At 37.1% G+C, this 12,099-nt stretch overlaps 1 protein-coding gene across 1 annotated transcript in view; it reads right to left on the reverse strand.

The window, feature by feature from the left end:
- Positions 1–12,099, reverse strand: part of LOC121428113 (ubiquitin conjugation factor E4 B-like) — a 35,951-nt gene that overhangs the window by 714 nt on the left and 23,138 nt on the right. The window contains exons 16-26 of the mRNA XM_041624705.1: positions 11,610–11,842; positions 11,032–11,159; positions 9,880–9,972; positions 6,947–7,064; positions 6,245–6,362; positions 4,560–4,686; positions 2,852–2,999; positions 2,391–2,525; positions 2,056–2,247; positions 1,227–1,401; positions 446–592 (exon numbers count right to left, since the gene is read on the reverse strand). Coding sequence (XP_041480639.1) covers positions 446–592; positions 1,227–1,401; positions 2,056–2,247; positions 2,391–2,525; positions 2,852–2,999; positions 4,560–4,686; positions 6,245–6,362; positions 6,947–7,064; positions 9,880–9,972; positions 11,032–11,159; positions 11,610–11,842 — 1,614 coding nt within the window. The remainder of the gene's footprint in view (positions 1–445; positions 593–1,226; positions 1,402–2,055; positions 2,248–2,390; positions 2,526–2,851; positions 3,000–4,559; positions 4,687–6,244; positions 6,363–6,946; positions 7,065–9,879; positions 9,973–11,031; positions 11,160–11,609; positions 11,843–12,099) is intronic.

Genomic DNA, 12,099 nt, shown 5'->3' on the forward strand with positions numbered 1-12,099 from the left:
CATTAGAAAATGCAAAAGAGCTCCCATGACGAGTGAGGTCGCTCTGCTCCCTTGCCTTCGAGTTTCTTAAAATTTGTTTATGCATCTTGCCTTGCACCCTCCCCCGCACCACCCACATATGTTTTGTGTACAGAAAGGCTCGTAAGTACAAAACCTTTCTGAATACATAGTGATTTTGTTCAATTAATAATGACCTTGCATCAACATATCAATACCCCCAAAAATGGCTCAGAAACTGAACCTTCTGGTATTCCAAATCTCATACAATTTTCACACGTATGAATACATAACTTCAATCACTGACTTCAATTCTTGTCTTCAATCAACCTCACATCAACATCAACATACATGCATCACTAAAAAAAAAGTCTGACAAACTGAGAACATTGATGTATTCCAAAGTCCAAACTACTTCTCCATATACATAATGATGACAGTCACTGACCTGGTATCAGCATATCACTGCTGAGAGGACTACGGTTGAACGGGTCTGTCTGTGAGTTCAATAGATGGCGCTCTATCACACAGCGGTCCATGACATTACCAGATGGTAGCGTCACCGGGTCCTCCATCAACGTCGCCATCAGTGGATCTGTCATGAAGTAAAGTGGGTCAAAATGATGTGTGAATGGATAAACCACGATGTAATTTTTTTTTATTTTCAGGCCTGTATTCTGAACTAAATTAAACCGTAGTTTAAAGTTGTGGTTTAACTATGGAGAGCCAATTGGTTCATAAATCTATGACAATACACATTCCATTTATAAACTCATATGACACCCAAAATGTTCATAATTGTCTGGGAATTATAACTGCAGTATTTTTCTTCATTAGGAAAGCAAAATGAAACAAAATCTTAAACATAACAAATATAAAATATAAATAGAATATTTGAATCCCTATAATTTTAGCACAGAGTAAGACCATGATCTAAGTTAAACCTGACTTCAGAATACCCGCCATAGTATTCTTTTGGCTATAACATACTCAAAATATATATTTATAATACAATGTTGAGAAATACAACAAATATTAATCTCACAGCTCTTCCCAGAGTGCAAAACATGGCTGTCGGGAAAGGAAACAGCAAGTTACTCAATTGCCTTAATCTTTGTGGTTCTCCTATCCATAAGCATGCTCAAATGATAAACAATACCAACAATAAGATCAGAATTGATGATATAACTTTGTATATCACAAAACTACTTTCTATGCAAATCCCTCACCTCTAAATTCATCAGGAGCGTCTTCCAGATCAAGGTCCGTCTGTCGATTCATCTCGGCCAATCTTTGAGCCCTCTGAGATAGATCAGAGAACTGCTGGATCTGCGATGAGGACTTGATATTGTTCCGATTCATAATGAGGATGGCTTCAGCGAAGATATCCTGGCAAAAGGATCTCTGTGGGGAATAACATCGAGAGGTTGCGTATGTTACCCCCTTTTAGTTCACAAATCGTCAACTCCATTTGATTTTACTTACACAAAAGAGCTTCAAGATCTAAAATATTTACCCGTGTCCATGATATGTTGTAAATATAAAACTCTGATTAATTTTTACATTTGAAAATCATTATTTGTGCTTTCAAAAAGTGAAATTATGACAGGAAACACCAACCCACTCCCATTCCAGATATTACATGTAATATATGGAACTGGATGGGTTGGAGTATGTTATTATTATCCCTGGCAAAGAAATTACTGGTAAATGATTTAAGGTTGCAAATATTTTTAAATGTCTGCTTAAATATGATTTTGTTTTTCCTTCCCGTGTGAACTATTTATCAATTATGAACAACAGTCAATAAAACACATATCATAAAGTTCATATAAACTAATTATTTTGGATTCATTTAAAAAAACTTATCAGGCAAATAATACTAGGGGGCACAAAGATAATTACTCATCATGAATGAGAGGATTAATACATCTCATCAATTGAAACCCTAAAAAATAATGATTTGCTTTACATCCCACAATTCATACTGAGCAGAGATTTAAATGATTTTGGACTGTAAGCCCATTTCACTATCATTCCACTCCTACAGCGACTGACCTCATCCGCAGCGATGCCCTCTACAAGTTCTTTACTGTCCAGGTTGAGATAGATAGTGGTCAATTGATCAAGCATCTTACGTGGCTCGAAACCATACTTCTCACGGTTCTCAACACGGAGATCATTGCACCTTGGGCCGCATAGCTGCTGAAGGTTGGAGTTTAGCATGACGGCAAGACGACTGCACAGCTCCTGGGTAGAGTGAGGTCAAGAGAATAAAGAATAAGTTTTCAATATTTTGAGTGAGTCCTTATTCTATGGCAATGGAAGAAAAATGCAATAGTTGCCAATTTAATGAACAGATGATCAAATAAAGATTCAAATAATGTACTAACCGGTCTTAGGAAGGGTTTCTTGATATGTACAGTGAGGTAGTTGAACATCTCTAGAGTCTCATTGGCAAGTGTGAGGTAGGATCGGCATTGACGCTGATCAGAAGAAAGCTGACGAGTTCGGCTCTGCTGCTCATCCTGCCAAATATCAAGTAAGTGAAATAAATATTTATTTATTAATATTGATTGATCGATTTGTTCGTTCGTTCATTTGCTCGTCCGTCCATCCATTCGTCCATCCATCCTTCCATCCATCCATCAATTTACTCATTCATTTATTCAACAACTCATCCATCCACTCATTCATATTTCAGACATTAACCTGAAGTCAACAGCATTCATTCTAAATACTTAATTGAGCCCCCATCCACCTATCCTCTCCCCTCCCCTCTCCCCCTTACATACATGTATACTGTCAAAAACCTAGAAGAAATTGGGGGTTTTCCCATCCATGAGAACGTTACCTGAGAAAGTTCCCTCCATTTCTGTTGATCCTTCCTGACTTCTTGAATCTCATGGATGCGTTTCAGGCAACCAATGCTCTCATCAAGGAGAAACGTGGTGTCATTCATCAGCATGTTGATAAATCGAACAAAGTTTGAATCTTGCACCCTGGAAAACAACAGGTACATGGGCAAATCCATAAGATATTCAACCTTTTTTTGCACGGTTTGACCCCAATTTTTCTCCACTTCTACTTCATTTTACAGATGGATCAAGCCATGATAACAAAACTTTGAACTCTAATAACTTTCTTACTCTTTAACGAATTTTCCTCAAACCTTCACCAATATTTTTACTATTTTTTTTCTGTTATTTTTACAACAAAGTTTCTTCAGGGTGAACTTCCCCTTTAATGATGCTGCATATGATACCTTGCAACTTGCATCTTGTAGTTGTTAACCCCAAAGTCCTCAGCCAGGAAGTATCACTCAGGGCTGACGGGAGTAGTAGTATTATTTCTGATTTTGGGAGGGCCTTCGCATTTTGTTTGAAGATTTCAAAGCAATCGGGATCAAGCAGGATGCTGCGGGATCCCGTGGCGCGCCGCTATTGATAGTTTGGATGCCTTCTCTAACAGAGATACATCCTTTCGGGAAGGTCAAAAAAATTATGTCTCATCTCGGCCAATGGCCACAGTAACATATTTCATATTTGTATATTTCATATACAGTAACATATTTCATATTCACTTGGGAAATTCTATGAATGCCTGTACAAGGGTATATTAATAACAATAATAATAATATTCAGTTCTTTTATAGCGCATAACACATAGCAATGCATGTCCCTATGCACTTGGGTGAAATTAAGGAAAGAAATTAGAAAGGAAAGAAATTAGAAAGTAAGTACAGAGTGTTGAGCACTGAGTTCATTACAAGTTAAACAGATACTTTTTAGGGAAGTCTTAAACTTATCTAAATCATGAATAATTCTCATATAATTGGGAAGTGCATTCCATAAGACGAAAGAGGCACTCACCATATGTTTTGGTAACAATGGGAGGAATAGCAAAGAGTTGCTTTGTGCTTGCTCTTAGAGTACGAGTAGTCTGATGTAAAGTTAATAGTTCGGTTAAATACATGTATGAAGGAGATATCTCATGGAAGCATTCATATGCAAAAATAATAATTTGAAAGAAATACGAGAATGAACATTTGAATCAAGAGCATGCATAATAACATCATCCTGCTTTGTGGAAGAATTTATGCCATACAAAATGATTTTCGGATGTTGTTTGAAGGTTTGCATGGTGGCATGTACAATTGCTGATCTGGTTTACGGTACACCATGTGGAGCGTCATAGAAACAGTGGATAGAAGAAGAGAAGTGGATAGGCGAGAAGACGGACAGTCAACCTGTCCGAAACGTCGAGTCTCTCTACTACTCATCATCTCTACTCGCCGACTCAAGCCAGCATCTCCTCATCAGCTCTACTACTCAAGCTGTTCTCACTCAACATTCCTTCTGATTTACAGTCCTTTTCAGGACTATTTTCAATAAAGAATACTCTACTCTAAAATCTCCACTTTCTCACCTATCCACTTCTCTTCTTCTATCCACTGTTTCTATAACACTCCACATGGTGTACCGTAAACCACATCAGCAAAGTGATTTTCATCTGTGTAAATAACCAGTGAATTGAATTCGCCAAACCGATATGATACTTACTCGCTGGTCTTTACAAAGACATCTTGGTGTAAGGGAATCCTCCAGAGAGCTTTGAAGATTATACTGATATGGTAACGGATACTGAACTTGTCATAGAATTCACTGCTTGCTCCCGTTGTCTCAATATCTGCATTGTGAAAGAGAAAAGAAATACAATGGTGGGCGATATTAAAGAGAAATTCCAGTAGTTCCAGTAAACACTGATTTCATGAGAAAGTCAGTAAAACCAGGCTTAATTGTTACTATATCATCGAGGATCTAGATCTGGTACAGTTACATAAACAGAACTTTGTGAAATCTTGAAATCTGCGCTGAAAAATGTTCACACTGAAGATCACCAACACAGATAAGCGTACGTGGGACAGTGTATTATTATTGCTTTGAATGTCGGCCCGACGCTTGACCCGAATCCTGTGCTTATTTGCTAATTTCTCAGCAATTGCACAATTTCTTCCAGAATCCTTTGGCACATATTTTTTATTCATACAAACTGACATTTTGGTGGTCATTTCATTGGATTCTGTACGAACTCATTTTGATAACGTTACCACAACTGGCATTTACCTTTAACAAAATTATGTGATAATTATATTTGATAATGGTTTCATGTTTATGTTGATAGATCACTGTAACACAATATAACCAAGATATTGTCAATTATAAAAAACAAATTATCACTATTTTGTTGACCACAAATGCTGTTCTATATTGCTATAAACAAACTCAGAACTCGAAGTTGGTGCCAACATGCCCACTTTTCATGGAAAATCACCCATGAAATCTGTACTTTCATTTCCCCTATTTTGCTCTCATGGAATCCAGCTCATAATGAACGTATCCAATTAACTTTTAGGCCAGGCCATATATTGTATTATTTGTGATATTTTGCTAGTGATACCAGTAACTGACAAACATTGAAATTAAATATCAATCAGCAATATATGATAACATGATAATATGCATAAACAGGATCCAACATTAATCTCCATCTCTACATGTATGTACAGTCTGAATCATTTCTAAACATCCAAATTTTAAACTATTAAAGAAATATGAATGCTTTTAGAGGAATAAGGTTTAGGTTGCATTCTTCCTCCTTGTTTCATCGGTCTGGCACTGCTCGGTGGCTGCAGAGACCACAATCAATCAGACAAAATGAATTTTCAGAGGATTTAAATTTTTTATTTATTTTTATTTTGCACAATTAAGTACAGATTTTCTTTTTATAATAATATTCATAACAATATTCCACATTTATATAGCGCTTAATACATCGGAACGACGTCTCTAAGCGCTTTACAGACATATTACCCCGCTCATCGGATCCTTGCATGCCCGCATACAATGTATGCACCTTCTCCACTCCCTGGGGAGCATTCAAACAAGGTTTAAGACTCAATTGCTAGGCATACTACTGTACATATAGGCTTTCACATTCTACCAGGTACCCATTTAACACTTGGGTGGAGAGTGGCAAAGTGTGGATTAACGCCTTGCCAAAGGACGCTAGGCCATGGTCATTTCATTCCGTTTGTGCAATTTTGACAGCTTTGAGTTCTTTATTTGATACGCCATGTACCTCCCCCCTCCCCATGGTGTTTCCTTTCCTGCTTCTTCTTTCTTTATCATCTTTCCTTTTCTGTCATCGGTTATCCTTCCAAAAAGGTTAGAAGGTTGCAGCTTACCAGTATAGAATTTCATGAGTGCGGGAACAAGATGCGGAATGGCTAGCGAGTGGAGTTGAATGGCCTCAAAGAGCTTGGCAGTTTTTGGTTGAACAGCTGGACTAAGCACAAAGAATACCTGGAAGTATTGAGATATGAAATAATGTTTGATTCAAAATAATGGTATCAATACAGGAAGACCCATAGCATTTGTAGTGAGAAGAAACAACATATTATTCTTACTAAATCTATCCATGTTCTATAAAGACAAGTGTATTATCATCATCCTATCGTCATCATCATCACCATCATGATTACAACCACCACCACCATCATTGCTCATCAGCATCGTCATCATTGTCATCATTGTCATCATTACGACCACCACCATCAATATCAGCATCATCATCACCATAATCATCACAACCACCACCACCACCATCATCATGATCATCATCTTTACCACTACCACCACTCCCACCATCATCATCATAATTACAACCAACACCATCATCACTGATCATCATCATCATCGTCGTCTTCATCATCATAATCATCACAACCATCACCACCACCATCATCATCATTGATTTTCATTATCACCATCATCATCATCATAACAATCGGAAGCCAAACAAACAAGTACAACGCAACTCATTTCCATCACCATCATCAGCATCAATTGAATTGGAGACAGCAAACAAAAAAAACAAGGCAACTTACCTCTACAAGCTTAGCAACAAGGTAAGGATTCTTGAGATACTGACTAGAACACATGAAGGTTAGTAGGAAAGGAACCATATCATGTTGGGCAGTGTCTTCCAAGATTTGAGGCATGTGTCTATAAGTCAATAAGATAGATGGATGATAATTTACATGTTTAGAGTGCAGCTCAAGAAGAATATTTCTACAATGCAGGCCTCTACAAAAAATTTTTTCGTCACTTGCCCTGTTGGGCAAGTGATGAAAAAATTTGCTTGCCCGATAGAAAAAACTGCTTGCCCAATTTTTTAAATAATTTTTTCATTATGACGGCACTACTCTTATTTTTATTAAGGTATACTACATGTAAATAACAATTGAGAATCATGTCCAGTATAAAAGAACACACATTGAAAAGGATATTTTCAGCAACGTAGGCCTGAGTCTTTACATTTATTTTGGAGAAAAAAATCAATATTTTATGGCTATTTAAGGTTTTAAAAAACCCTTCAACAAAAGTTGCTAAAATTTCATATTTTGCATCTTTAAATCCATGAAATGGCTACCTGCGTAAGATATTTCCTTAGAATTGCTTTCATTTACCGTAGTTGGAAACTATAAAGAAAGCCAGTGAAAAATGTTCAGCTCTTTATTGACTCGGAAAAAATTATTTTATCATCAAAAGTGGAGTGGCTAAAATTTCACATTTTGCATCTTTAAATCCATGAAATGGTCATTTATTTTCCATATTTCCTTGATTAAAAAAAAAAAATATTTGGAAACCATCAAGTCTTTTCTTCATCATTTTATGATGTTCCACTCGGTCAATAATTTTATCTACATGTTTTCACATGCTACTTTTTTTTCTATTTTGAGGAATACCTGTTCACTTATTAATGAATTATTAGTAACATTGTTTAATATTGTATGATTTTTAAGTAATTTTTTTCACTATGCTTAGAATCTTGGGTGTGTGTGTGTGTTTGTGTGGGTGTGACTGTGACTGTGAGTTGAACTTTGATATAAATGAATTCAATATCTAATTTCTACTTCGCCTATTCCAGTACAATAACCTGTACTCGGCCATGTAATAAAGGCCCACATACCCTAACTTTTCCTGAAGTTCTTTGAAAACGCAGACTTCTACGAAAATTGCATTTCTCTATGGGGGAGTCTAAATTTGGTGAGAATGTATTCATTAATAACTTAAATATACATGACAATGAAGAAATCATCAAACTTTATTGGAAGTTTTGAATAATATACCCGAAATGTAAACTCTGTCTGAAACAGAAAATCACCATCATTGAGGCCTTTACTGAGCGAATTGTCCCCAGAGCTCTGGCAGAGAGACAGAGCTCAGACTGGCTAGCTAGTATGCGCACGTGTGTGAGCCTCCCGCCGGCCTTGTAAAATAGATGGAGCTTTGTTTGATGATTTATTGTCTGATATTTACCTCATCCCCTCAAAAAGGGGAAACAAATGAATTTTAAGTTATAATTAACAAATACGGCAAGTTATTTTGGATGTTAATAGGCCGTTTTGAAAAGCAAAGCCGAATGACATGACAACTCACCAATGCGAGGTTACTAGACTCTGTGATTTATTTCCTTTGTAATTCTAATTATTTTATCACAGAATTGTGATATGGGAAGGGGGAAAATGTGCATTAGAAATTGCACATGATGTCATAATGGACCCCTATACTACATTCAACTGTTTCCCGGCCATTGGGTTGATTTTTTTCATACCTGGTACCATGTATGGAAATACGTGGTACAGAAAAAATAACGCAATTTCGGAATTTGAAACTGCCCTACTCGCTATTTTTTAAGGCTGATTCATGATTTTGAGTGTGGATTTTGGATGATTTATGGAAAAACGAGGTACGGTACAGAAAAAAAAGACGCAACAACCACTTGCCCGATTGGGCAATTGACTTTGAGAGGAGCTTGCCTGCACGTCATTTTCACTTGCCCCAGGCAAGCGGGTTTGTCGCGCCCTGCAATTACTACGTAGGATTTTTTTTGTCTGAATAAGTTGTAGCATCTGCCTGGAATAAAAAATCATTTGTGTTAAAACAATATAATCTTCAGGTACAGCCAAACTTTACTTTTACAACTACAATTTAAAGGAGAATGAAACAATTGGAACAAGATAGCTTGTGTGAAAACAGAAAAATCAAAGAAACAGATCAACGAAAGTTTGAGAAAAATCGGACAAATAATGAGAAAGTTATGAGCATTTGAATATTGCGATCACTATTGCTATGGAGATAGCAAATTGGCAATAGGAAAAAGATGTGTGATGTCACTTGTAAACAACTCTCCCCATTACTTTAGTATATATTACACTTGAATCGCCTCTTTTATCACATCTATCCATAGATCATGTGTTCTTTCTACATGAGGGCATGTAATACATACTTTTTAAGAATATATCATGGATAAAGAGTTTGTATCATCATAAGAAAAAGCAAAAAGAGACATTTTGAGGGTATTTTATAGTCCACCAAAGGGAAAGTTGTTCATCAGTGACATCACACATCCTTGTCGCATTGCCAATGTGAGGATCTCCATAGCATTAGTGATTGCAATATTCAAATGCTCATAACTTTCTCATTATTTGTCTGATTTTTCTCAAACTTTTTTTTATTCTTATTCTTTGATTTTTCTCTTTCTACACAAGCCTATTTGTTCCAAAGGTTTCATTCCCCTTTAAGATCTTTATGTCTTCTATGAGATATGACCTGGACTACTCTAATCTTTATGTGGATGTGCAATACTTTTATGTTCATTTGGTGCATGGACATTGATGAATATGTGATAAAGAGAAATCAACAATTGTTCTGACTTATGAAAAGATATAATCTTTCTCTCATGACGTTTCTTCATGCGCCATTTATTGTGTTGTAGTAGAACAGATGAAATGAATGAAGGAATTGTACGACTTACTGAACCACAAAGAGAAGAAATTCAGCAATATCTTCTATGTAGTATTCTGGCAGAGCAGCAAATTCAGGAGGAATGTCTGTTGGTAACGGAAGGCTGTATAAAGACAAAAGGCAAGGACAATTCCATATGATTGCTGAGAAAGCATGAATGCTTAAGCAAGCAACCAACCAGAGGACATAATGCTTGCTGTCCTCTCCAAGGGACCTGATGAGGATAAATGCCTTACCAAAGGGCACTAAAGCGCATGACGTGGAAATTGAACCTGGTCAGTGGAATCTGAAACCACCGGTCTATCAACTGAGCTAAAAAAAGGAGGTATATTCTGAAATAGCATACTAGGACACAATTTCACTGAAAAAAAGTTGAACCGTAATCCCAGGCTGGATTGCGATCGAAAACAAGATTGAACATTCTTATTATTCAATATATTTTAGAATTTCAGTATTTGCAGTATTTTCGCAGAAGAATTTCAACTGATTCAATCATCACACCAATCAGATTGGTATGACGAGATAGAAACATTCCCCTCCTCACAACACAAGAAATGTTACTTCTAAAGTCTCACACGTGTAGTGTCAGACGTCATCTGGGCCCTGTTGTACAAAGAGTTACGATTGATCCGATCAATCGCAACTATGGACAGCCAGCAACGTCAACATCTATTATGCATGTTTGTTCAAAATATTTTTTAGCTGTGATGTATATTCATGCATTCACTGCTTTCTTAAAAATTCACTGCGCTTCTCTTTGCATAAAAAGGACATTGTGTTGGCCTTGGTGTTGAAAGTTGGATTGCTTCCCCTAGCTCCAAAACTTTTACAATTTTACAAAACAAAATTTTGTAAAACTGATCCAGATCACATTATTGACATCTCAACAACAAATGAGAGACTTTTCAGGACCATCTTCATGTTATGTTTGGTGTTATAATCATGTAAAAATTGACCTAACACCAACACCAAAAGGTCAACACTGAACTTGAAATCACCCAATGTATGACAATCCTGTGCAGGTATGTCCGTTGTTATAATCATGTAAAAATTGACCTAACACCAACACCAAAAGGTCAACACTGAACTGGAAATGACCCAGTGCCCCTTCCCTCCCGATGCATACAAATGTCCATGTCCTTGTACACAGACGATCACTTACCTTGGTCCATTGGGACTAACAAGACCCACCAGAAGAGACATGACGGTGCCATAGAACTGGAATGAACCTCGCAAGAGATTCTCATGCAACAGACCCGCATCAGCACACACTTTAGCCTTCTCAATTTTCTGTTTGGACACACATGAAAATATCAATACATAATATAAATAATAAAAGGTATATTTAAACATGTATAGTGGCTTTTATCTAGAATGATCTATTCCGAGGTGCACTATTTTAAGCTCTAGCTGCCGTTTCTAGCACTGTGCACTAAAGGAATATATCCTGCAAGGTATATTACAGAAAAGGAACAGACACATCTCAAGGTAAAATATACAGCAATATTAATAATAATATTTTATAAAGCACCTTCTATCTAGAAATAATCAACATCGAGGCGCAGTATTATTCTTATCCCGACTTTAGCTCAAGCTGGCCTTTACAGCACTGTGCATCCAAGGAATTACTCCTGCTGGTATCCATTCCCCTCATATGGAAATTTAGTTAGCACTTGTTACTGCAATTGTTCAAACAATCATCTAATCTTGGAATCTTAAATGTTTTTTGGTTCAACCTACCTTCGTCTGTGACTTCCAACGCTCAAGGAGCTGCCTGTTCCTGCGCTCCAGGGGAGTCCCCTTCCACTGGGGTTCCTGGTTCTGTAGATCCTCTGTCAGCCTGGCGAGCTCCCTCAGTGTTCGAATCCGTTGGGAGTAGTGTCTGCAGGCTGGTAAGAGGGCAAGGTGCTGGCAGTGAAGGGTCATGAAGTAGCACTCCGTTGGGAACTTGGGATCCACCCACGTCTCGGGCTCTGCAAGAACCAAGGAGATGGAATATCTTAAAATCTGGAATTGGAGACTTGGGATTACCTATTTGAGTCAAAGTCCATCTCAAGCTTTGGTAAATGGTGGATAGTTTTTAATATAATGGAGTAACATCTGTAATTCCAATCTTTGAATGTATACATTCCTGGGAGTCAAGATTACTAAGATCACTGATGTAAATTACATGCAGCTGAAAATCATCAAAGTTCTGGAATCAGAACATGGCACCTGCATAAGCGTCGTA

This window comes from Lytechinus variegatus, chromosome 14 (assembly GCF_018143015.1).
Source record: "Lytechinus variegatus isolate NC3 chromosome 14, Lvar_3.0, whole genome shotgun sequence".
NCBI classification, from domain to species: domain Eukaryota; kingdom Metazoa; phylum Echinodermata; class Echinoidea; order Temnopleuroida; family Toxopneustidae; genus Lytechinus; species Lytechinus variegatus.